At 44.7% G+C, this 27356-nt stretch overlaps 1 protein-coding gene across 3 annotated transcripts in view; it reads right to left on the bottom strand.

Moving 5' to 3' along the window:
• Positions 1-27356, bottom strand: part of ADAMTS3 (ADAM metallopeptidase with thrombospondin type 1 motif 3) — a 275381-nt gene that overhangs the window by 21818 nt on the left and 226207 nt on the right. For all 3 annotated transcript variants that reach the window (XM_090031952.1, XM_090031953.1, XM_090031954.1), the window contains exons 6-15: positions 22706-22789; positions 18375-18531; positions 16119-16224; positions 15249-15392; positions 12768-12900; positions 7508-7621; positions 6214-6359; positions 5119-5294; positions 2133-2266; positions 1493-1616 (exon numbers count right to left, since the gene is read on the bottom strand). In XM_090031952.1, the coding sequence (XP_089888078.1) occupies positions 1493-1616; positions 2133-2266; positions 5119-5294; positions 6214-6359; positions 7508-7621; positions 12768-12900; positions 15249-15392; positions 16119-16224; positions 18375-18531; positions 22706-22789 (1318 nt within the window). The remainder of the gene's footprint in view (positions 1-1492; positions 1617-2132; positions 2267-5118; positions 5295-6213; positions 6360-7507; positions 7622-12767; positions 12901-15248; positions 15393-16118; positions 16225-18374; positions 18532-22705; positions 22790-27356) is intronic.

The following is a 27356-nucleotide window of genomic DNA, read 5'->3' as shown; positions in this document are numbered from 1 at the left end:
GTAGCAGGGGGTATGCTTAAGTGCTGAGAGGTACCATTTGACACACTGTTGATCAGGGGAGGGTGTTTAATATAATACTCTATCCATTATGGCAACAGTTAACTGATGAGGCTAATATGTTAAAAGTAGTTTAGGGGATTTGAATTCATTATCATTACCATTATTTGTACCTCCCTCCTCTCCCCCTCCAAATAAGACATTCACCTTTTGGGGGGAAGCCACAACAATGGGGCAGGAGAGGAGAGCAAGATTTTGGTTAAAAAATGGTTGGAATCAGCTTCTTCACTTAAGACGTATACCCCAATTTTTCATTGCTATTTTTCAGGACAAAGGGAGCATAATATGTAAATAAATAAAGTAGTAAAGGTGAGTATGTGGATAAATCTCCTGGACCACTTTTAAAATCTCAGCCTTGACATCTTTTCTGGTCAGCTAATAGAACCTCATGTTTCAACTACTTGTTTGTAAATATATAAAACAATTAGAATGAGAAGAGGATCCCACTGAAAAACATTATGCCTAGCTCTCAAGCTGCATATTTACTTAAGACACAAAAATAATTATATGATTGCTGATTGCATTTTGTTTGGGTGTTTTTTTCTTTTTTGACCTAGGGATTTTAATTTGGGAGTTTACAACACAAAGCCAAATTAACAGACATAAAGAACAAATTCAAAGATGTACATAACAAACATCAAACCTTCTACACAGAAATGTTTTCACTAGCAATTTAAAGAGAAGCATGTGGAAAGCATAAGCCATCAAACAAGATGACTCCTTCAGAGGTGTTAAAATAAAGTGTACGTAATGCATAGTGCTATGAAAGGAGGGAAGCAGATATAACACCAACACTGAATAAAATACAATGTATGACTAAATAGCATTTTTCAATCCCTGACTCAGTGTTCAGAGACTGAAGAATACTATGAATGGAGGCTCTTTAAGGCCCTGCTCCTGCATGGCTGACATCAGCTAGACACAATTTTTACTTGAGGCCCTGGTTTCTACAAGGGTAAAATGGACTTAGCTTATATTTACAACCCCTTTCAAGTTCCTTTATATTGCTATGGTGGTAGCAAAGAATCTGTTGTTTTAAAAAAGTAACTGGTGGCAACTGATATCAAAATTGCAGGATCGGGCCTCAATCTGATGACTAAAAATGAAAAAACAAAAGCATATACAGGGACTTAGTCAATTCCATGTTTCATTCTGTATAAGCAGATGTGCTCTACATAATGTTGTTGGATGTCCTAGTTTAACCAAATTCTCTTACAAGGGGTCCTTCAACAAACAGAAAACAAACCCTTAATATTTTGTTTTTATGTTTTTATAAAAGATATGCAAATTTTTTATTATAGATCAAACTAGTTTTTGTAAACAATCTTCCAACTTTGGTTAAGTACCTTCTGATCAGTCCACATGAACAATAAATACAACATAGCATTAACGATAATATGGAATATATCTGGAAGCATGAAAAGGCTAATCCTACCAAACTTTTTAGGAGTTCGAGTAAAGGTCCCTTTTACAGTTCGGCAATGCGAGTTATCTCCACCACAGACCCCACATTTATCTTCAACTTTATTGGAACCAATTTCCTTGTCACAGCCCACTTTCTGCAGACAGAAGAGTAAAAGGAAGGGGGGAAGGGTTGTTTTTTGGTCTCTTACAAATGTAACTGCAGAAGAAAAACTCATAAAAATAATTCACTGTGAAAATTTCACCCAGCCAGATGTATTTTAAGTGTCAGTTACTTGAAAGACTGCAGCTGAATAACAGTTCTAGGGAAAGAGCTAAGAACAGATTTGTACATTATATTCACATAAGACATGATCCTTGCAATTAATTTGCCAAAAATAAAAAAGCACTAGAAGCAACTAGCTTTAAGAAAGGATTACTTAGAAAAGCATGGTACATGTCAGTAATACATCTGTACTGTGGTTATAACATGTGATTAAAAAAAATTAGGAAATTGTGGAATACAAAGTTTGGCAAACATTTTTTTGAAAATGCTTGCAAAAACCTCTCTCAAAATATTTGCTGAGTATATCTGAACAACTCTATTGACGATTATTAACCAATACTGTGCAGGCAGGAAACCAATGCCAAACCTTAAAAATATTATCACTCACCACGCACTCTCCACGCACACAAATACTGTATGGATCTTTATAAGAACAGCGAGTCCCATCATGGGCCAGTTGTTTCACATAAGCGACATCCCCTGTTTCTTTGGATTGGCAGTAAAGGTGACATCTTTTATTGGCTGAATAACAGGAAGAGAGTTAATACCATGCATTTCAGTAACACAAGAGCGTTGAACAAAAACAGTTTTAAATTCAAGACATATCACACAGGGACACTGTCTGATAGAATACAACAGTAAACACACACGTGAAATCTAGTCAACTTCAAAACATCACAGAAATCAACATCCTTTGAAACGGCATTGCAGAAGTAAGTCTAGAAGTAACTGTTCACTCCAACTCAGAAGGGGAATCAAGTCTGATGTGCGAAACTGGTGAATGGTAGAATAATGTAAACTAGGATTTTGAAAGAACCTAAGGGTATAAGGGTGCCCAAACCCACCAAACTTCAACCGGACCTGGTCCCTATCTCCCTTAGGTTCCTTTGAAACTGCTAGTCCTACTTATACTTCCAGATGACTTAATCAACGTTCATATTTGCGGCAGGAGGGGGTACCCCCCAAAATGGGAACCCAAGGGTGGGGGGCCCCAGAAATTTTCCCTCTGATATCTGAGTGCAACAGCAGAACCTGGTGAAGGCTGGTGAGCTCTCCTGTGTCCCTACAGGGAAAGCAGCTGCTGGATGGCAGAAAAAACAGCCGTGATTTACAATTCCTGTTTGATCTGTATTGGAGGACACCCAGGAGCCAGCCAGATAACTGGAAATCCAGCACGGGCAGAGAAGGAGGAGAGAGCAATGGGAGACTGGTGTGCAGAGCCACACAACTGAGAGGTAGGCAAACACCAATAAAGCTGGTGAAGGGAGAGCCTCTGTGGTCTGGAAGTTTGGAGGGCCACCCAGCAGCAAGTACCTGAGCCCCTGGAGAAGTGGTGAGGAGAGGAAGCCCCAGGACACCTTTACCAAGCCAGGTAAAGAAAGGGAGGACTTATCCTTCTTGATCAGAGCATGATGAAATTAGCAGGCAGTTAATCTACCAAGTGAATGAATGGGGAACGGCTGATTACCTAGAAGGGACTGCATTTTGGGATTTGCAGCTTTCTGGAAGCAAGTGCTTTATTATGTGAGAGAATATGGCCCTTAATGACTGGAGAATACTGTGATTTTCCAATGAAACTAGTTGGACAAATTGATTTCCCTTAGTGGTCAATTAATTACAGACCTTTTCTTGATTTCATTATGTATTATTAGGTAATAGCATCATGGAATTAACTGAAAGAACAGATTTCCTCAAAGATTAATTGTGAACATATGTATTGATCTCATTGTTTGATTGTCTAATGGAATGAAGTGGGTGGATTAACTTTTTAAAGGATTCATAAGCAACGGACCTTTTTTTTAATTTAAAATATGATATGATAAATAAATATCATTTATTTATGGTCCACTAATTGAGCAGAGGCTTTGGTAAGCTGAATGTGGATCTGAGTTGACATCTGGCCCTACAGAATTATATCAGTAGTACCCAGTGGGCTAATATCAGAGTTGTACCATTTTGTGGGAAGTACGTTATACATCATCAAAACGCTTGGCTGGCATGTGGAAGGGGTGTGAGAGGAAGTGGAGCCCCATGCAGTGCCCTCATGTGAAATCAGAACCAACTCCAACTGATGACCAGGAACCCTCCCATTGATTTCCAAGATCAAGGCATTACAGGCAAGAACAGGGCCAGTTTCAGTGACTGGGACATGCTGAGGCCCAAGCTGTCCAACCTTAAGAGCTGACACTACAGGGGTCTGAGCTCCTGTTCACTGCAGCCCAGGTAATACCAGCAACTGCATGCACAATATTAAAACTATTAAGTGTATCTTATGAGGTACAAAAGTCTGAACAACAAGTCAGCTGCACTGGCAACTACCGATCAAGGTTTGCAGTGCCTTTCATAATGCCAGAGGTGTCAAACTCAACTGGTCCCAGGCTGGCCACCATAATGGCAGGAGCAATGGCAACTAGAGTGGTGGTGTCAGGCAGCTGCCAGGTGACTGAAGGCTGTGTTGACCAGCCTTCCCTTGCCCACGTGGTACCGAAGGCCATGTCTACTGTGGTCCCGGGATCCCAGATTCTGTGGTAGGCCCCACTCACTCCTGGACATGCTCCCAAATTCTCTGGGCTGATGGTTGCTTGGCAACCCAGAAGGAGTTGGATCCATGGGCTGTTTGACACTCCTACATTTACCTAATCATCTTATTGTTGTTGTTGTCTTTATATCTCTCATTCACTAAAATTAACCAGAAGAGAGAAAGTTAATGCTGTTAATGATTAAATCTGCTAGACTGATGGTGGAGGAGATGGGTCTCTGGAAGAGTAGAAAAATACTACAGAATTTTTAAGATGGTGCTTTTAAGATGACATGTGTGATACTTTTAGCTGTAGTTGACAAAACCAGCAATAATTAAACGTTAATAATGATACTGTTATGCGAGTCTCCTGTAGACATACTGTGGGTGATTGGCAGACATAAGGGGGCTCGAGAGGTCCTTCTGGTAGTGAAAAAGAAACTTGGGGCATGTAAGCAAGGTCACAGTCATGGAAGGCAAGTAAGCACTCAGCTGAGCACCTTCAACTTCCATAGGCTTCCCTGAAGGTGCAAAGAGCCATAAGCTCTTTGTAGGATCAAACCCTCACCAAGGAAAAGATCAGGTGGGACCTGTGTGCCCAAGGCTGAGCATGAGGAAATTATACAGCAGGTTCTCATTGACTGCACCTGTTTTCTTATTTTGGGCCATCTTCCTGTCTCTGTTTGAGTCCCACCTATTCCTAGCATGACTGTTACTATTTTTGGCAAGCAACACTATTCAAGGACACCTTCAGTCCTTGATGTGCTATACAGCGAAGCAAAATCCCAGCAGGGCTGCAGGCCCTGGGGATCTGTTTTTAGAAATAACATCCTTCTAAAAGAGTAACTGTACTTACAGTCAGGATGTTCGTATGGCAACCAGTGGTGCTTGCTGTTTTGATATTCAAAATGGGAATTGCGCTGCTGACACTGCTGAGCTCTGAAGTCCTCAAAGTGCTTTGGACATTCTTCTGTGTTGCAAAGCTGATATTCAAAATTCACACCGGCACAATCCTGACCCCCATTGACTGGCCTGCATCAAAACATGTTAGAAAGACTTTAAAAAATACTTGAACCTAAGGAGTCGAGATTTGCTGATGGCATGCCTTAGTCCAAAATAGCAGTTTAATCTCAAATAAAAGTCTCATTCTACTTCTCATAGACATATTTACAAAGATGGGTGCAATGGATAACCTGGCAAAAATGAAAACAGAATAAACAATAGAGCCCCCCATTTGCACTTACAAAGCTGTGTGAGAACATGGGCTGGTCAGGTGACTAGCCATGCAATTGCCCAATTTAAATGCTTGAATGGAAGGTTTTGTAGATGCAATAGGTGCTTCCATGCACTGATAACAGCAGATTTGCAATGGATTCTGCAACTGTCATTTAACAGTGCATCTGGTAGATTGCTAAATCTGTATTCCAACTTCTCTCCACTGCTTTGCATATTTCCTAATACTGTATGGATCTTTTTGTTACATGTGTCTAGAAGTTCTACCACAGTACAAAGATAATCCCACACTTCCCCATATTTTACAAATAGCCTGGGTCCTGGAAACAATGTAGCAAACCCTCAGGTCCACACTGCAACTTTAGAGTCCCTCCCTAGCACCTATGCAAACCTTGCTGTTGTGTAATAGTGGAGAAACCGCAAAGCACCCCTATACAAAGCTTTCATTTACACCCTGAGTAAAGTCAGACACAATTACTATCATGCTGCCACAGCCTGTAGGTAGGGGTGCTCCAGTCACTATGCCCTGAATGGAGTCCCCAAGCCACTCCTGCAGGAGCTCAGCCCCCTCTGCATGAGAACCATTCTAGTCTTGCTGGACTTAAGAATTTTGGCAGGCATTACACCCACACATGAATGTCATGCAAACCATAGCTCACAACCACAAAGATTCCAGTCCAGTGGGGAATACCAGTTACTCAGAGACTTCCAGGCTCACATTGGATTGTTGCACTGGCGTGTTCTGAAGCGTACTCCCGTACCACATGTCCGTGAGCAAGAACCAAATTTAGTCCAGGGTCCCCAGCTGCCATCCTGTTTCAGTTGGTTTGCATTCTTCCACATACAATGGCCTTTGTAGCACCACTGAAAAATACAATGCAAGCAAAAAAGAGAGGTGCAATTACAGTTATATAACAAGCAATGCAGTTATGGGATAACCTGTTATAGTACCTGTCCTTTACAATGGGAAATTGTACACATGCACTGCCCTGGGCACAAAACAGGGGATGAATCAAAGACTCTGACTCACAGCTCCCTGTGAAAGAAAGAGTCATATTTCCATCTACTCCTTATCTGTCTGCACTGAGTACCAGTCCTTCTACTCTTGTGCTAGGACCTACTCTACAGGCTAGCAACACGCTCCTACCTTATGGAGCTTAGGGACTCTCAAGCCCTTCATTACCCTAGTAGGATTCTTGTTTGCTCCCTTTTGGTCTTGTTTTCTGCTGGCTTTCATTCAGAACTAGTTATTTTAAGAAATATGCTGCCAGATACACCAAGGAGCAGCATAAGGCTTTTTGTTCATGTTGACCAGTTCCTGATATCCAAATACACTGGGATAGAGGGTTAGTCATTCAGCAGCAAGTTTTTGCTGTTGACAGTGACACATTCAGGTGGCATAAGTAGCTTTTTTGTGGCTCAAAGTACATAGAATTTGCTAAAGCAAACAGCTATTTTCATAAAATCTTATAATTAAAACTGAATTAGAAGCAGGACACCCACTGACAGAGATATTATAAGGGAAAAAAAAGTTAATCCAGAACATTTGTTACCATTTAGCCACAAGACATCTGGCCCAGGAGCACCAAGAGTTTACGAGTAAGCAGGTCAATCCTATAGTAAGAGCACTATCTGCTTCAGTGGCTTTCCATTGCTGCTTTCTGGGCAGCTTGAAAATGAAACAAGACTCCACAAATGTCACATAAAGCCTGCAAGAAGACACCACTATAAGGTCAGCCCTAAGGTTGGGTTTCAATGTCTTGGTTTCGTAACATACACTATGCTACAATTTGCTTTGAAGACAGGTCAGTGCAGTACACAGAAAATTGCACTGAGAAAGGAGAGATCCCCTTTTTATCACCTAGAACTCAATCCTACAGTGTGCTAAGCAACTTCTGTAGGTTATAGGTGCCCCTAAATTCCCACTGAGTCAGGGAACTCTGTGTGTAAGCTCCAGACAAGATCCAGAATGGTTTTTGTGATGAAAAAAGGATATTAAAAGCACAACATACTTTCCCAGGAGCACATTCGGTCCCATCAAGCGGAGGCCCCTTCTTAGTCTTACAGAAGTACGGGTTGTCTGGGTGGCTACACCACAGCTGCTTGCAGGGGTCAAAGGTTCGAAACTGAAATGTAGCAAAAAGCCCAATTCACTTATGAAATCAAATTAAAAATCCAATTATTAACATTAATTCCAATAACACTCAGGTCACATTCACCACGTTGTTTAATAGGTTAAAACTAAACTGACTAAACAACACCATATAAATACATCAGAGTGTAGTATCATAATACAAATATACCATACTGAAGCTCTTCCCCAAGAGTTACTATTGGTTTTTGTAAAATCAGGCATTATGCACTCTGTTGTCACAAAACCCCAGGAATATATCCAGACATGCTTAGAACCATGTTATATGGTCATTTAATGCCTTCATACAATGTCTAGTATAAATGTCCATGTTTATTTCTATAACAAATAAACATAATGTGCAAACAGTATTAAAAGGTATGCGTTTAGAATTAAGGGAAATGTTAATCATACAAAAGGAGTCTCTCTGACAAAATATGAGTGTATCTCTTTTGGACTGGGCCACAGCAGGTAAAAGCCCAAGGAAGGGTCACTATTTCTGCAGACAGGCAAGGTAGGAAAAGATGCATTTGCTTAAATAAGTTATTATGATCTGAAACACCACTTAGGGCCTTGTTGCACATTAATATTAGGCAGCTCCTGGAGCTCTTAAACCCCAGACTGGCCACACATTAACACCAGAAACTAGTTTTAAGCACATTTAAGGTAGCTTAAAGTTATACCACTCCCGGTCAGGTTTACTGCTGACCTGTGTTACCCAGGTCAGGTTCCATTAATGTGTGGCCACTCCCCACAGATGAGCTGCCCAAGTTTCAGTCCTCCAGCATCCAAGGATGCAGTGTCTCCCCCCACCCTCCTGTACTATGTGGACAAACCTTCCATCCCCTGAACTCTATTGCTCACGAGGCAGTTCTGGCACCAAGCCAACTCCCTTTCCCACCCCTGGGTGTTTGACCTTCCCATTCCTGGGGGTGCAACCCCATGCCAGCTCCCCAGGTCACAAAGCATGGACAGGTCTAGGTGTGGGGTCTAACGGGGTGTGGGGAGAACAAGGTAGGTAGCTAGATTGGTCCCATGAGCTGGGAGGCTTCACTCTAAGGGCAGGGGCTGTAGCTCCCCCAAAAGTGCCTACCCTCACCTCTCCCACCTCCTAGCCACCCCAGGAAACATGACCAGCACCTCCCTGCCATTTTATTAAAAGATGAGACTTTCTTTAATTTACTTCCTCTTTATTTTGAATTATATTTTTCAATTCTTTTTATTTTATCCTTCACTGATTTCTTTCCATTCACCACCACCCTTCCCTCACCCCCATTTCCTTCCCACTGCCCATTTCCTTACCTACCCCCATCCCATTAATTTTCAGCCTCCCAGCTTCATATTCCTGCCCCCACAAATCATCTCTAACACAACCCCACCTAGAGCAGGCATAGAAGCCTGTCCTGGCTCTCCAGCTTTGTAGTGGCAACTCACAGCTGTAGCTCCTAGTCCAGCTGCTGCTCACCAACTCTCTAGTGGCAAGTCATAGCTGTGCAGGTTGGGGACAGTCAGAGCTAAGGTTTTTAGCTTTAAGGTCTGACTGCTCCAAACTCAAGGTAGCACTAAGGGGCTTGTTACATGGTAATTTTGGGAAGCTTCTGGAGCTCTTAACTCCTAGATTATCCACACATTAACACCTCAAAGTGGTTTTAAGCACTTATGAGGTTCAAAGTTATGCAACTAGAGAGCAGGATTATCTCTGATTTATACTACTCAGCTCCTGTTCCATTAAAGTGTGGCCACTCCCCACAGATGTCTTGGCCAACATTTGTGCAGTTCACAGTGGGTACATCGACACATGCAATTAACACGATGTAGTAAACTCTGGAGTACTTTGAGCCAGAGTGAACTGCTCATGGGCCCAGCATCTACACATGCGATTGGGACAGTGAAACTTTGAACCAGGGTGGAGCTGGCTGGGGCTAGCAACAGGCTTCGGGGTCAGGCCCAGGCTCCAGGTGGCAGAGGAACTGGCTGGATCACAGGGATGCTGAACACGTGGAGCTGTGTGGCTAAGCGGCAGCCAGCAGTCTGCCCCGGGCCCAGTCATTAATGAAGTCTGTGGGAAAGTTCTAACTAGAACACTCCAGCAGCTTGACTGTAATGTGTATTCAGCATCCCCGGGTTTCAAAATGGTGGTGACAAGCTGTAGTTAACATGCTCTTGCCACCATTTTGAAAAACAGGATGCTGAATACATAAGATGCTGTGGGCATTTTAATTACAGTGGCTCCCAAGACTTGCTCTAATTAAAATGCTGTCCCCCACCCCTCCTCAGAGCATGTGTATAGATATTCCTACAGACCTATAAAACTAATGTCCCTCATGAAGTACATGAGAAGTATCAAGATAACACTTCTACTCCATCCTCTTAGTGTCCTGGATAATCAAGGCTAATTTGTGTTAACTGGCATTGAAGCTGCATGGGTAAACAACTGTCCCACACTTGTTTTAGTATGAATCAAAGCCTGACACAGTCAGACCCAGGATAAAACCAGCCTTTATTTTAAGCCTTAGGGTAGAAACAGATGTCACCCAACATTGCATTTCTGTCACCATAAAAACTTTTATGGTGGCACAAATAGATGTCCCTTCGCTTTCCATGTCATATCAGGGAGCACAACTAAAGGTAGTACTGTATTTACTTCATTCCAAAATGAGGTTTTCTCCCCCATTTAACATGAAGGGAGAAGCCTCTTGTCTTAGCATCAAACACAAGGGTGGTTGAGGGAGAGGCAGCTGCTGTGGCTTGGGCTCCAGCCCCTACCTAGGGTTGGGACCATAGCCAATACCCACCCCTGGTCCCACTGCCTCTGCACTCTGCCATCTACCCCCTGCAGGTTCTTCCCCATCTCCCACCCCTGCACAGCCCCTGCTCCTCTGCCTGTTTCTTTCCCTCCCTTATCTTTGCTTTGTGCTGGCACTCTGTCCACACTGCAGCCTGGGGCACTGAGCACAGCCCCAGCTCAGCCCCATAAAAGTGGTACCATGTTCAGTGCATCTAGCTATAAAGTGGAAAAAGCCTGCTGGAAAAAGAGCAAGGGTAAGGGTAAGGGTAGGGGGGTGGGAGTGGGTAAGCAAAGCTTGAAGGGAGAGAAAAATGCAGACTAGGGGCTTGGGGGAAAGGGTGAAAGTTGGAGAAGAGGCTGGGGAAGTGGAGGAGGGAAAGTGGAGACCAGAGGCTGGAGGGTAGGGGAAGAAGGGGAGTGGGGACGGAAGGGAGGCCCAAGGCTGCGGGTGGACAGAGAGGGGGCAGAGGTGGCAAGAGAGCAGGTATAAGCAAGGGGTGAGATGCTTGATCTACCTATACTACCTACCCTGCCACCACCTACCCCTCTGCAGCAGTAGGAAGGATGAATTAAAGATGACCCTCCTATAATTAGATTCTATGTACAAAAAATTATTAAAAAATTATACATTTTCCATGTATAGAAGCTAATTACTGGGGAGTCATCTTAAATTCAGGGTCATGTTAAATTTGAGTAAATATGGTAATAAATTGTGCTGCTTTATTGTTGCTGATGTCTAGTTGTTCTGGGGTGGGACAGCGTGGGCAGCTCTCAACTGCCAGGCAGCTCCTCTGGGGGCTTACAGGGCAGTTCTGAATGCCCTGGGAAGGATTGGGCCCATCAAGCCCCTGGAGCACATGCCTGGCTTTCCTCACTTACAGAGAATTGGGGGGCACCTCTCTGTAAGCCACTAAAATAAGGGTTCTCCACTTAAGGAGACCCACCCCAAGATCTCTGGGAGCACCTCTCCCTAACAGGGGAAAGCCCATATGGGTCCCAGGAAATTCCCAGGTCCTCCATGCTGACCCACTCTGACTTGTGCCTCTGTGTGAAGCACAAGCTGGCAAAGGGCCAGAGGGGAGAAAATTCCTAGTGTTGCATGCCTCCCATGTTGGGACTCACACTGACCTGGAGGCACAGGTCATAGCAGGTCTCCATGCGAAGGCACAAGAGAATTCCTAGCTCCTGTGACTCCAGGACCTATGCTGACCCATGCCTCAATGTGAAACAGGTCAGCATGGGTCCTGGCACAGAACCCGAGGAATTCCTGGCACCCCATGCCTTCATGCCAGGACTCAAGACGCCCTGTGCCTCTGGGTCAACACAGGTCCTAAAATGGAGGTATAGGGCACCAGAAATTCCCTGGTTGTGTTTCATGGAAAGACACAGAAATTCAAGCCTATGCTTCACAGGAAGGCACATGTCAGCATGTGTCCCAGCATGGAGAGACAGTGCTGGGGATTCCCTGGCTTCTATACTGCACTGTGCATGAGGCATGGGTCAGGGTCTGGAATCATTGGACTAAAGGAATGCATTGCCCATGGGTGACTGGTGCCACCTTAGTGGGGGGGGGGGCATGTGCCCCCACTGCAACCAGTCCCGCTGACACGGGTGGGGGGGTCCCTCCATGGCCAATTCTGCAGATGGAGGGGTGGGGTGTTGCTGCGATCACCACAGCTGCTTCCAGGAGTGGATGTGGCTGCTTCTGGGAGCAAGCGCTGGGTGATCGCTGCAGCCGCTCCCAAAAGCGGACCCAGCCACTCTGGGAAGCAACTGCAGTGATCGCAGTGATTGGCCAGTGCTTGCAGGGGGCACCGGTGCTCCCACCTGCCGCACCCCCCCATCACCTAAGCAGCGAGTGCAGCCAGTTAGGGGGTGCACCAGCGCTCTTAGGAGGCATGTGCACCCCTGTGCACCCCTATGTGTTGCTACTGGCATTGCTCATTGTCCCACACTGGGCCTCTGCTCTGATGCCAACTCCATAAGGGAGCAATACACTGCTCTTCTACTACTTTTGTCATGAGCTGGAGAACAGAGGCGGGAACAGACACACAAAGGAGAACAAAGAGCTGTGGGAAAGACCACAGTAGCTGTTTAAAAATAGTTTTACTTTTAACTTTGGCCTCTCAGTTATCACCATTGGCATGAGGCAGGCCCACTAGACTTTTAAATCAGAAAAGGCAACAGGGTTATATTTGCATACATATTTCTCACTCTGCCTTTAATCATTCAATGTCACTTCCTTCATTGTTGGATTAAAATATATACATATATAGTAGCTACTGAAAATAGCCAAATGGTAACTAGTGAAATTGATTTCAATCTTCAGAATAATGACTTAATCTTTACATACCGCTGTGCACATTTTATAACCAACACCAAAATCAAAACGGCATTGTTCATCCATAGAATAATTGATGCCTGGTAATTCAGGAAGTCTGGGCCAATCATGTTCAAAAGGGTCATCAAGGAGACAGTCATAAGAGCTGAGAAAAGATAAATGCAAGTAATGAAAAGATAAATACTTAAGAACATATATATTTTTTACTAGTTAGGTTATTGCTACTTGTTCTCATCCAGTTGAATGGGCTCCTACCACAACAGTTACTATTCCATCTGTTAGATGTCTAGGGTGAACTTAGATACCTCAGACCAATCCTATCTACCCTGTTTGAGTGCCTGAAAAACCAGTAGTACAAAATGTGAAATGGTTCTCTCTGCTTCTGTGACTTAGCCTTAAGGCTAAGATGATAATGCAATAGAAAAGTAGATGCACTGATGCTTTTTCAGGGACTTGAGAACAGGGTGAAACTAGATCACATTTGGACATCTAATAAGTGGAATAAAATCTGGCTCTAAGTGAACAGGAGAGTAAATCAATACTCCTTTTCCCCCAACCTTTGTCTGTCATGTGTATATAGGTTGGGACAGGAACAGTCTCTAATGTGTGCCCACTTACCCACTGCAAGATGAATCTCAGGGCTGGGGACTCTCAGATGCTTCGATTGACAAAAATCCTAGATGCTGTACTCTTGTTGCAGGAAATACGTCCGGCAATTTTTCATGCCACTCAAACTTGTGCATCAGCCCAAAAGAGCAACAACCACTCACCAGCTTTGGGCCGAAATTCAGCACTACAGTGCAGTGTATCATTGTACTTCAGTTGGCGTACTGCTTTTAGCAGAGGACCTAATCCAAACTAGTTGAAGTCAACTAGGAGTCTTTCCACTGACTTCCAGGAGCTCTGGCTCAGGTCCATAGCATGCAAGGGAAGTCTTTCAAAGCAAACAGCAAGCATTTTTACTTCAGGACTACTACATTCACAGTGGTAGGAGCCAGCAGAAAAGCCTGTGATACACTGAATGCCTCTGAGTTGACACAGGACTCAAGGGAGACATTGCAATAGTGCTGGGTCCTCTCCACAGAAGTGAATTTCACCTGCGGGAGGAATGCGGGGACAGGCAGGATCGGTCTAGGGGGTAGGGGGGGCATGTGGGGTCTGTAGGGGGTTTCTGGGGTCCCGGATGGTTTGGTGGGATATGGGGAGCTTGCATGGGGGGGAACCAGGGGCTATTTTTAGCTCTCCACAGCCCACCAGCAAACCTATACTTCCATTCCTCTTCCCCTATCCCCACTGGGACTTATTTGCTCAGTTCCCAGCAGCAGTGAATGCTGATAAAACAGGCGACTGATAAAATGGGAGTAGCGTGGGGGATGCTGGCTGGTCCATGGCAGGGAGGGGCAGGGGGTTAAAAACAGTCTAGTGCCGGGGAGGCAGGGATAGGAAAAGTACAGCCCTGGGGCTGGAGCCAGTGGCTTGGCTTTCCTAGTCCCAGGGCTGAGAACATAACTGTACAGAAGTGCCATGTCCCAGTCTAACCTAGATCAGGTAAATCTGGTACTAATGGATCCAGGTCTATCTTATATCAGGTTCAGCCATTTTTAGACCAGTCTGTGTGCGTAGAACTTCTGTACTGTTATAACTTTAGATTCAGTTCCCAATCACTGAGATGGGTCTGAGTCTAAGGTTCGCATCAGGGTGAGTTAAGTTAAATCAAATGACCATTTTGAACCTGATCTAGCCTCCCTCTAACACCCATGAATGTCTGTACTTAGCCTTAATGAGGATCTGCTGCTCTTGACTTCGTTCTTGTAAAAGGAATCACCAGATAAAAGTGACATTGCTGCGGGGCGGGGGAGTTTTAGCAAGCAGTACTGCTGGGAAGAAGCATATAGTGAATCTGTTGCTGTGGCTTAAAAAGCAGATGCACTCGGATGCCCTTTGGGACTGAATCCCAATTTTAAACTTGAAAATTATGAAGCACCACAGTTGCCTCAAATCTACTCATTTTAAACACAAATTCAGGCTGGTGTACTCTTCCCTCCAGTATAGAAAGAATCAAAAAGCCAGAACAGTATCAGACCTTACAACCCTTCAGGAGACTCACTGCCATTAGCCAGGCATTACAGCTCCTATAAGCTGCTCCTAATTGGGGAATGCATGTCATACATTGGAAAGGATGGCAGTGCTGTAACCACAGCCTTTGAACTGCAAGGGCAGCATGCCATACAGAAAGGCTCCACTCTTCCTGCAGCCTGGCACCCTCTCTGAAGCCTCTGGGGCCCCCTGTTTCATTGTATTTGCAAGAGGGGCCTCTCCAGTAAGTAGGTGACAGGGTTCAGAGGACAGTGTCACTTTCTGACTATTTTGTGCTGGGATTTTCTCTCTCCCTTCTGCTCTGCACAGAAAAGAAAGCCCCAAGATACTGAATGACAAGATGGACTGCCATGTTTTTGGCAGCATCACTCCTGTTCTGTGTGATCAGGTTCTTACTGTATATATCGTTTGAGTTCTTGGCCACTGCAGCGCGACCAGTGGTAACGATGAAATGCAGCCTGCACCAAGGGAGCCATGACACTCCCCATTGCTGTCTCATCCCCACATCTGTTCCCTTGCCCATCATGCTCCATTCCCAGCCTGCAACAAAGAACAGATAGAGGTTGCACTACATACATAATTCATACACAAAAGGGAGGAGCTGAGGAGGCATTTTATATGGCTATACAGGTGTGTTAGCAAAGGATTTAATTTTTAGCATTGAGCGAGAATGCCTGCTCCTTAATTGGACTTTTCCAGTAACACCAAAATAATTTGGAAAAGGCAGACAGGTCCATAAATCTTGTTTCATTTATGCTTTGCTCATTTTATTTTCAACTAATAAATCAAAATCTATTTAGAATATGAGGTGGTCTTGTGTTTTTGATACTGTAAAACAGATGCTCTATTAAATAATAGGGGACTATTTGTTCAGCTGTTTGGGAGCCCACAGTTGCATGCATATTTACACAGTCAGACCTTCAATGCCTGTCATAAATTCAGCCAGCTAGCTAATGAGGACCTTTTGCTGAAACAGTTGTAGCAGACTCAACGCACCATTGTTTTCTGATGCATGCCAAATCCAACTGTGGGATACACGATTTTTCATGGCTTTCCGTTTTTAAGTATTAAAATCCATTATATTGTTTTCAAGGGATTCCTATTCTAGTTATTCTTCATTACTTAAATCTCCTGTGCAATACAAAGGAGTAGAATGGAAATATACTGGTTTAGAAATCTGGCATAGATAGAACCCAAAGAGAAATATGCAAACAAGAAAATAAACCCTAAACTTGACGTTACTCAGGATTTAATAGTCAGACTTACACATGACCAGTTTCATGGGCGACTACAAAAGCTGAAGAAAACCCATCCTCGTGGTTGAGAGTGCAGCTTCTCACAGGATGACACATGCCAGTGACAGGGGCATACCCTGTTGAGAGCAATAAAGTTTGAGTTTTTCTGTTTACGTTATTAACTAGATGAGCCAACGACAGTTATCCTCACATCTCTGTCTCTTAGAGATTAACGTCTCTAAGACTAGTTGACAGACTTTGCCTATGAAAGCTCATGTGTCCCTAAACTAGTTAGTTTCTAAGGTGCTACCCTAACCTGTCCTGCCTTCTGCCTGATTTCTTCAGATTAACATTGCTAACTACCTCTCTCTATCTTTTCCTCTGACGAATACAATGTAAAGCAACAATCAGCTGCCCATTTCCCTGCTACAGGATGAGATTTGGTCAGCTGCAAATGTCTGAGTCTCTAGCAGACTTGGAGAATAGACTGATGAACTTCTTTTGGATGGTAATAAATAGCCTTGGGCTCCGTTTTATTAATATCTGTCTGGGAACCCCATTTTCTCAAAGTCTGTTATTTTCAACATACTAACCATCTCTATTACTTATGATTCAATCACAGTATGAAATCACCCGACAAAACTCCACTACTACACAGCAGTAGTGATTGGCTCATCAACACTAAACCAAATAGCCCAGCCCTATCAGAGCTTGGAGAAGCCTTCTTTGAGATAGCAATAGCAACCCACTCCTGGAGTAGCATGGCCTCCCTCATTTTCATGTTCTGGCATTGATATTCCAGGCACGTTCCTCGCCCAGCTCCATGAAGGACCGGTTTCCTCACTCAGAACTTGAGTTCTGGAGCCACAATTACTTGTTCCACGTTGTCAAGAAGATGTGTTCACTGCACTGTGCCAGACTCTGTACAGAATATCTACAGTGACTGCAGCATGCCAAAACCATCTCAAATCTACCACGTTGGCATCTAGCATGAACAAACCCCTTCCCAAGATCTGCTGCCACCTTCCAAGGTGTTTATCCCATCTTGACACCTTTGCCACTCCCCATACTGTCTCCCAGCATCCGGTTCTAACAGTGAAGTGACAAGCAAGTTTCTTTGATAGATCAATCACTTTTTCACCAGCTGGAAGAGACAGAGGCAAGAACTCTGCAGACCCAGAAGTGCCTCAGGTAACTGTTACCCAGAAGCCTGGGTTAGAGAGAAGATTTGCCACAATCTCTATGCCAATCTGAAGAAACTCAAATCAGTGAAGTGCTAAGAGCCCTGGTATATGTCCTTAAAATCCCCAAAACAGGTAACTGCAGTGTCTCTGTGGAAGTGGTTACATACAGATATGAGTTGTGTGTGGGTCTATAATGTTGATGTGTGCTGGCAGGCTTGGCAAGCCTAGAGAAGAAGCATTTGCTTGCCTCTTCATGACCTGCGCAGAGGCCAGTCATGTTCTGGTTCTGAATAAAACCTTTTGTTACAATCTGTTCATCCCACTGTACTACTGACTGGAGCTGAGGAAATGGAAACAACGGCTTGCACTGAATAGAAAAGTTAGAGAGCAGAGATGGCACATTTCCAGGTCACCTCCTCATGGTTTACATTTAATCAGAAAACCACATAGAGTCTGCACATTCTATTTTTTGAAGGTCAAACCAATGCCATGTTCCAATCTTTCTTTATCCCCTTTCTTGGTGTAATGAATAATGTGTGTAATAGCAGATGAAACCAAGGTGCAGACTGCAGAGCCTTGAGGATGGCTAATATGGACTATAAATCTCAGAAACCCCAAGGGGCTTGGGGGTGGGACAGGAAAGCAAGCAGGAACCAAAGTTATGGCCCGAATGAGACGTGAACAGTGTTTGCAACCCCTGCGCATGAAGACGAGTCAGATCTACATAAAGTGCACAGTGGAGCTTAGGATCCTACTGGCTTGATCAGCCAGGGCTGTGGACTGAAGGAGCTGGATTCAAACTGGGAGGCAGCTGGAGGCTTCAGCTGTTTGAGTCTCCAGAACTAAAGGCTTCTCTGGGGGCACCTCTGGCGATGTGAGGAGGGAAATTAAAGTACTGAGTGTATATTACTATAGTTGTTGATTTTTTTGTATCTTTTACCTGTTCCCTCCCTTAGGCCTGTGATCCCAACCCCTATGATATTCGGTATAAAAATGGGTATTCCCCTGTATCTCACGCCAGTTTCTGATGCTATGGGGTTGGCACACTGGCATGTATTATTAAAAAAATAATACATATTTCTAATGTAAATTGGTTGCATTACCTTGCATACCAGCTGGCCCAAAATCCTGCCTGGTTAAAAATATGGCATGATCGTGGTGCTCAGAATGGTTAGGGTCCGACTTCTGCTGCTGATATGCCCAACGGCAAACATTTTCCAGGCTTCTTGATGGGTTTCCCCTTTCGATCAAGCTGATGGACTAAACAAACAATGTATTAAAACCCAGAACTTTGTCCTGTGTGTTCCTTGGAATTGGGAGTCTGGCAGCTTAAAACAGTTATTTTGCCTTGGGGAACTGATCCTTGAGCAACCAACCAATTTTCTCTACCTCATTTCAGGCCACCCCTTTTCTCTATTGGTAAGGAAATGTGTTCTACTACAGTTTATTAAGGATATCTACCCTCAAGGCCTTTTTCTCTGGTCTTCAGTCAACTGCTTACAACGGGGCTATGAAAAGCTGCTAGATAATGACATATTTAGGTTATCTAAATTTCTCTTCCTTTGAGGTTACTTCTTATCACTTTTCTTTGCTCCTAGTTTACAGCCCTTTCCCACTTCCTTAGGTGCCTGTTTTCTTTTACATATGGAGTTAACTCCCCACTTCTGAAGAAGCATATTTTGTGTCTGAAAGCTTGTTTATCATCTCTCCCTGCTATAGTCGCTGGCATTCTTCCATACAAGGATGACAGTCTACCATTACACAAGGAAGTCATCAGTGAATATGGATGTGACTGATGAGGGCCAACCTCATTGATTGTACATATAGCAAATAGTTCTAAGACGAAGGAGTAGATGCTCCCAATGTCAGGTCACCACTCTTGTCAGGTCATCGGGCCTCAGCCTGACTGATATGGCCACTCATCCCAGCCTGTCACCCTACAGCTAACCACCCATCCTGGGCAAGGCTTGCCTGTCACTTGAGTGGCTGGTTAGGGTCAGCTGACCCTTCATCTCCACCATATAAGTCCCCTCACAGAAAACAGAAAGTGTCTGGATAACAGGGCTCAACCAGAATGCGCTCTGTTCAATTTACTGGCTTCTTGACCAACCTTACTCTTTGACTCCACCCTCTTGCTGATCCCCTGGCTTCCAGATTCAGCCTACTCCTAAACCCTGTTCTCAGATTCACCTCCTGACTTTCTGACCTGGCTTGCCCTGTAATCTGCTTATTCCAACCCCAGTTGGCATCTTGATTTCTGAGTTGCCCAAGACCTGGCCACCCACAACCTGGTGTGACATCTTTCCCTTTCTTCTATCTATCTCTCATAATCTGCCTTCATAGTAAGGCAAGTTTGCTCAAAATAATTTATGTCTTCCTGTACATCACATTGCCACTTGGGACAATTCAGTGCTTGAGTCTCCCAGGTATTGATATTAATATTGCAATTCTTGACAGCCACCAGTTGGAGGTGATCTAGGCAAAGCTATTCCTACATTCCACTATGGGTATTTCCCATGCTTCAGGGCTTTGCTGGTTGCCCCCGTATGTCCCCTCTATCCCACTTCTGCTACATAGGTTGAGTGTTTTTAAGTCTTCCTCAGAGGCATTGGGTGTTAGCTACAGCCAAAGCTGGGGACTTTGACTAGGGTGTGCCAGTGCTTTTGCTGGGGCCAAAGCCAGAGGTTCTTGGCTACAGGGCTTTGCCCCTCTGCTCAGGGTCAGACCAATCACCATATTTTGGGTCAAGGAAGGAATTTTACCCCATGGTCAGACTGTATGGACTGCAGGGAGTTCTGCCTTCCTCTGTAGTGGGGTTGTGGCCCTCTACCTGGGATTTCTTGAGCATATATTGACAACATATAAAAACAAGAGGTTGGCTGCAGTGGTTCCCCTGCTTTACTTGTGGCAAGTTAAGGTGATAGGTCTGTTTTGTGTCAGGGTTGATGTTTGTCTTACATAGTTTACATTATGGTTGAATGGAATGGTTTGGAAAGGGATGATCCTGCTTCAGGCAGGGGTTTGGACTAGATGACCTCTGGAGGTCCCTTTCAGCCCTACTTCTTTATGATTCTCTAGCACAGTGACCATCAGTGAATTGGGAGAATAGCACCTATTTTGAGAGCCTGTTGTCAGGCATCTTTATGACATGTCCTGTCCAGTGGAGCTGGTGCCACAGAAACATGACTTCAATGCTAGTGGTATTTGCTTGAGCCAAAACACTGGTGTTTGTTCTTCTGCTGTTCCAAATGATATGGTGGATTTTCTGAAGACATAACTGATTGGTCATCACTCATCAGTGATGTCTCCCTACTATACAGTTGGCCCAATAAAAGGTCTCACCAAAAAACCCAGATCAGAGTGAAGACATTTTACACAGGCTTTGCCCAGGTGTCCAGGCCTACACAGAGAGCAGGACAGTCTGGCATCAGGACCCTTAATCTAATGATGTCCCCCTTCCCAAGATGTCCTCTTCCAACTGCTCTTTGAAATGTCTCCCTTCCCAAGATGCTCTCTCCCAACTGCTACCTTTGTTTAACAGCAGGGTGTTAGGGCAGTTAGTTGGCTGGTGTGGGAGGGAACTTTTTAGTACATATCATAAGAAGCATTTATATTATAGGGGCTTTTTCATATGAAACATGTTATATGCAGGACAAACAAACAAAATAATTACTAAATCAGGACATTTGAAATCACACAGCTGGGATCTGCTTACATTATAAGCTGCGCGAAGTGAACAAGCCCCTCAGTTAAGATTAAGTGCAGGGACACATTCAGCCTGCAGTAATCTGAAAGTGGAGATGAAATGATAAAAACATACAGGGCAGAGCTTCAATTGGTGCAAAAATAATTCTAGCCCCAAGGAGTCTGTGCTGCTTTACACTATATGAGAATCTGGTCCATGGGCAATTCTTGTTACATTACACACACACACACACACACACACACACACACTATGTGGTCAATGGAAAAGTGGTCATATTTAACCATTAAGAAAACACTCAAATGGCCTCTTCTATTACCCAAGTTTAATGTCCTATTTAAAATGGAAGTATGTGATCTCCACTACAGGACAAAGCCAGATGCTTCCTTTAGGCCTGAATAATTTAATAAGCATTTATAGCAACACACTCTGATTGCTTTTTAACAGCAAAATTCGAGTCAACAGTATTATAAGGATTACTTGGGGCAGAGTAGGAAGGGGCCCAATATTTCTTTTGGAAAGGAAATATCTTTCTAATGATCCCTATGAAGAGGTTACACTGGCATATTGCCCTTGTCAATGAAGACAATATCATTTGCTTTTACAGTAACTGGCTGGATTTCCTAAGGGCTTTTGCTGGCAGAGGCTCTGATGGAACAAAGCTTGGCCACGAAGATGTTACAGAGATGCAAGGCATCTGCAAGCCCCTTTCTGCCAGTGGGGTCTTCTCTCAGCCTCCAAACTGGGTGGCATCGGCAAGGTAAAGACATAGACTGTATACCCAGGAGATGCACCAACTAGGACAGGGCTGTCCAAATGGCAACCTGTGGGCTGTATGTGACATGTGAGAGGTTAAATTGCAGCCCCCAGGCTCCCATCTGGCCACAACCTCTCCTGATGCCTTGGCTGCTTTACTAGCCAGTGTCTTGGCTCAGGCTCCTTCTTTCAGCTTTGCATTCTGTATCCGCCCCACAGGGCAGTATAGCACATGGGCATACACTGCAGCGAGTGGCAGGGAGAACACAGGTACAATATCCAATAGAGCATGTGGCCAGTAGCATGCAGCCTAGGAGCCCACAACCCCACTGATGTGGCCTGCTGAGTGAGCAGCCCCTGCTAGTATGACCTGCAGGCCCATGACTGCTTAGAAGTTGGACAGTTCTAAACTAGGAGAATCTTCTACAAAGCTTACACTGATTGGGTTCCTAGCCTGTTCTCTGCTTGGGGTATGCTACTTCATAGTCACATCTGCCATTTATTGATTACAGGGGATGCAAATGAGAGGCACCCTCCAGGCACCATCTGAAGCAATCAAGTCCAGAACAGATATTGTGAAGCAGCATTTAAATAAAAAGGCTTGGTACCACAGTACAAAGATATACTGCTTAAGGAGCCTCCAAATAGTTTGAATACACTTAGCATTGTGGAGACAAAAATTACAATCATCTTCCAGCTGATCTATGATAAAATAGTTTGGATGCAGCTCTGTAATCAGTTATGTATCAACATTAAAAAATGCACCTTGCCTGAAGCCTCAGTTAAGAGTACGTTCATCAGACTAAGCCTGAACTTCAGATTGAATGAGCCTTCTCAGAAAGTTGCCCTAGGCATTACAACTTCTAGTCTCTACAGCTCTGAATCCAGAAGCACTCACAGCTCCTAAACTAATTTACAAGTAAAGGCAATTATGAAAAGTATTACAATGAAGAGTTCAGTCAAACACCTTTTTACCTTTGCATAACCCAACATTATCATTCGCACCAGCACCACATTGATGTGGACACCCAAGGATTCATCATGGTAAATTTCATTCACCTAAGAAAGAAAAATAAGAGATTAAGTAGAAGCAACAATGGGATAAAAAGGAATCCTCAAATGAGCATACAAGAAAATATAACAGGCCTCCACATAAAGCTGTATTCTGCTCAAAGTACAATTCAAGTCTCAGATTATTTGCATGCAGTGAGGAATGTGCATTACACTTCCTTTCATAGCAAACCTACAACATAGGGACCTGTTCAAAACCTCTTAATGCTAATATAAAATGCCCTATTGACTTTAATGGGCTTTGGAGCAGGCCCACAGCAAAGGTGGTCCTTGAGGTTCAAAAATGCCCTGGACCTACAAACATTTAAACAGATGTTTAATTTTATTCACAGCTGTGGTTCCATTGATGTAAATGAGAATATGCAGGAAAGAAGTACTGGAGGTGTAACATCAATTCAGTAGCTATTTTCTGTTTTTGGAATCAAGTAAAATAATTAAAGGTAAAACCATTGTGGTCCTCTGCCAGAAAAACAATTCTCATCACATTTCCCAAAGGCTCTTGCTTCCCAGATGGTTTAGCAGAAGAGTGCTCAATTCCTGGCCTGCAGGCCAAATGTAGCCCCACCACCATAACTTCTGTCTTGTAGGGCTCCCCATGGAGCTGTGGGAAGCCCCAGAGACCATGGGCATGCATACTGGATTGGGCAAATACAGCCTGACCCCAGCAGTGGCAGGGCATGTGGGGGCAGTGTGGGGTCCCAGGAGCCAGATCCTGGCAGGGTGGAGGTGGTGAAGGGCTCCTGGAACCCAATACTGGCCAGGTGGGGGCTGGGCAGAGGCGGTACAGGGCCCCTGGGGCCCAGTCCCAGTGCGTGGGGCCTGATCTGGCCTGTGGACCAGCCCCATGCCATTTATCTGGCCCATGGGGCCAAAACTGTGAGCATCACTGACTTAGAGAACAGGCTGTATATGCTTTATATCACGCAAAAATATGTACTGAAAGGAATTTAGTAAGGTAATAGAAGTCAAAAACTCAAAACTTAGGAAATGTTACAATTAAGCTTGCCTGTGCATGTTACTCTTTTACACATGCGCATGATGATACAAGACCAGATTCCATTCCACCTATTAGGTGCCTAAGTAGAGTTAGCCCCCCTAGCTGCAGTCGAATTCCACTCTGCTCAAGTCCCTAGAAACCATTACTGTTTATAATTTGGTAACATGCCATCACCTTAGCTTTTAGATTAAAAGTCATAAAAATGTACTTTTGGATTAATAGTTTTTCAGAGACTCTGAACAGGGTGGAATAGGTTCGCAGGGAAATAAGTCCACTTGGTATGGACAAGCATACCTTTTAACTGTTGTTCTGTAGCAATACAAGTGAGCTAAATTGCCCCAACTTCGGCCTCAAATAAAACAGGGTTAAAGCTATAACCTACAGCAAGCAAACCAAGCAAGCGGAGTCTCCATACTTCTCTGGGCAGAGAACTCTGTTCTAAGGGTGTATCGACACTTCATAGTGCAATGCAGCATAATGTTACCGAAGCTAGCTCAGTTACCAAGCACATAAGTTAGCCTGGGCAAGGCATTGCAATGCTATACTACTTCTGGTACCTGAGCTAATAGAGCTAGCTTGGGTATCAATAGTTAACAAAGCAATCTCCAATGCAGACACCACCTAAACATAGTCGCTTTCCTAGACCACTTCCACTTTCAGAGTGTTTTTTTCTGTTGTCCAAAGATTCCTTTCCCACCCAGCCCAAAAGGAGATTTCAAGCATGGCATCTGGCCACTTGAATTGTTGATGAGTTTCAGAATATGTTCCTAATTGCTTTGTCTAGCGATTTTCTAATTTCAATTAACTTAAACATTTTGCATTATTGCATTTGATGGAAGCTTGTGTTCCTTTCACTATTTTTAAAGCATGCTTTTAAAAAGAAAAGAAACCACAGTCAAATCCTACAGCAGACAAATTAACTGCAGGACATGTTTTTCCTCTCTGTGAAGACCTCAGGATTCAGCTCAGTATTTCTACAAACTAAAGCTACCTGTGAGGGGGAAAGTGTTTTGAGAATGACACAATGTCCTAATTCTTTGGGATTGTTTGTTTATTGATGTAAGTCAGTCATTTTCAACCTTTTTTCAGACTCAAGGCAACCTCTCATTACACTCAAGGCACATCCTCAGAAAATGCCAGCTCTTACCTTTCATTCATTTTTTGATTAGGGAAAAATAATAGCACAATTCTTCTTTTGCGAAGAACTAAGACAGACCACAACAGTTCAGAATGCACTTGACAATACGTATTCCTATTTAAAATCGCTGGGTTTATCTTGAGAATCATGTGTAGGTGTTTGTACCCCACAGCACCCTTAAAAAAGATTTTCAGGGCACCCCAGAGTGCTGCAGCACCTGGTTAAAAATCACTGATCAAAACAGTCCCATTGACTTCAAATCAATTGAAATGTATGGGAAAAGGGTTTCCATTTCCCTAGACAGCTTTTAAATTCTCCTCTGACAGTTTCAAGTCAATAGCATAGCTAGAGAAGAAATATAGAAGCACTGCACCTCAGCTAGCATGTTAATGATACCCCTGACACACTCAATTGTCCTCTGTCACAACACATTCCACTTAAAAAGTCCTTTAACATTGTGAAAAGACATAACATTTAGGTGCTTTGGAAAGAGTTACTGTGCAAAAATCACTTCTGTTAGTCTAAGCAAGTACCCATCCACAAGTGGATTGCACAAGACCACCCCAGGACCACAGTTCCACTGTGTTGTAGAATTAGACAGAATAAGCTATTAGCTCTTAAATCACCTGACACCACAATCCATAAAACCAAACAAAGCACTGATGTTTGCCCTCAGAGGACTCCAATGGGAGCTGCACACATGCACTTAAGCACTGAATGTTGCCTATTTCTTCTAAGAAAATGAACACACTTGCCTTCATGATGAAGGCAAAAAATTCACAATAAATAAACATGCAATTCTAACAGGAACATTTTCAGATATGGAGTGAGTGGAGGAGAACAAGAATAATACAGGTGAGTCAGGAAACAGCCTTCTTCTGGCCTACTCATGTACTTGTCCAAGTGGAAGAAGGAAGTCAAGGAAGGGCATTCCATAACTGTATAAATTAAGGGTCAGAACATATGTAGGTTGAAAATGAAGGTGCTCATCCTCTTCAAATGAATTAAATTAGTGGTCCTCAACCTGTTTGTCTGATGGGCTAGATGGGCAGTGCCCAATCCCTCTGTGGGCCAGATCTAGCCAGTAGACCCAATTTGGCTACTGGGGCAGGTGCAGGAGGGCCCCATCTGGCCTCACATGGCTAGTGGGGGAGGCAGCCTTGCCTGATCCAGCCATACCAGGAAAAGGAGCTTGGCCCAACCCTAACCCAGCCCCACTGTGGTAGGCGGGGCAGGAAGGGTCATGACCCAGCCCTGATCCAGCCCCAAAGAAGGGACATGGCCTGACCTCAAGGGAGGACAGGGCTGTGGCCCAATCTCACAGTTGGGAGGAGGCATGATCTGTCCCTGAACCAGTTGCATGTTCAGGGATGAGGGAAGCCTATTCCCAACCTGGCTGGGCAGAGGGAAAGAAGCATGGCCCAGACTGCAGTGTGGAGGAAGAAGGGGGCGTGGGGGGCAGATCAATGTCCCTGTGGTGAGGGAGGGAGGGGGAAGGCACTGCTCAGCCGTGGTGGGCATGGGATAGAGCCATGGCTCATGGGGGTGGGGGCAGGTCCCACTGCTGCTTGCACTCTAGGGGGGCAAGATGGGAGGGGGCGTGTGCTCCCGGATCTGTGCAGGACAGGGCGGAGTGGGCTGCAGCTGTGGGCTTGAGCTGGAGCTGCCCAGGGCTCTTCTCAGTGGGGGCTGGGCCCAGAGTGGGCGCCGGTGGCACCAGGAGGGGGCTCCAGCCACCCTAAATTTCGCCGCAGCTCCGCTCCCAGTGCTGCCACCACCAGCTGCCTGGGGTAACCCTGGATCTTCCTGGTGCGTGGGTAGATGTGGGGCATTGAGTCAGGCTGCGCTGGGCAGCTGACAGTGCTGGGAGCGGAGCTGCGGTGAAATCTGGGGTGGCTGCAGTCCTCTCCCAGTGCTGTCGGCACCCACTCTGAGCCCAGCCCCCACTGAGAGGAGCCCCACACACCTCCAGCTCTTGCCCACTGATGCAGCCTGTCCCCACACTGCCCCACACAGATCCGGGGCACATGCCACCCCCCATGCCCTCCTGGGTTGCAAGTAGCGGTGGGAGCCACCCCCCCCCCACAAGCCATGGCTCCATTTTGCGCCCGCCCCACCATGGCTGGGCAGCACTTGGCCCTGCCCCTGCCCCCTCCCTCACTGCGAGGGGAGCTGATCTGCACCCCCCCATGCCCCTTCCCTCCTCCCTCCCCTTCCACCACATGGACTTACCAGCTAGAGACAGCTGTATCAGAAACTGGACTGGTATCAGCTGATATATCTCCTTAAATATCACGTATCGATATTGGCCCCCAAAATCTCAATCGGTGCACCCTTAATGTCTCCCAACAGGGAAAGTGCTCTTCAGAGTTGTCCAGCTTGTGGGAGTTGGGTCATTTATTCAGAACCTGGTTTTTAAA

Source organism: Crocodylus siamensis, chromosome 2 (assembly GCF_052110815.1).
Source record: "Crocodylus siamensis isolate JL-2025a chromosome 2, ASM5211081v1, whole genome shotgun sequence".
Classification (NCBI taxonomy): domain Eukaryota; kingdom Metazoa; phylum Chordata; order Crocodylia; family Crocodylidae; genus Crocodylus; species Crocodylus siamensis.
This window is presented reverse-complemented; position numbering and strand designations above follow the sequence as displayed.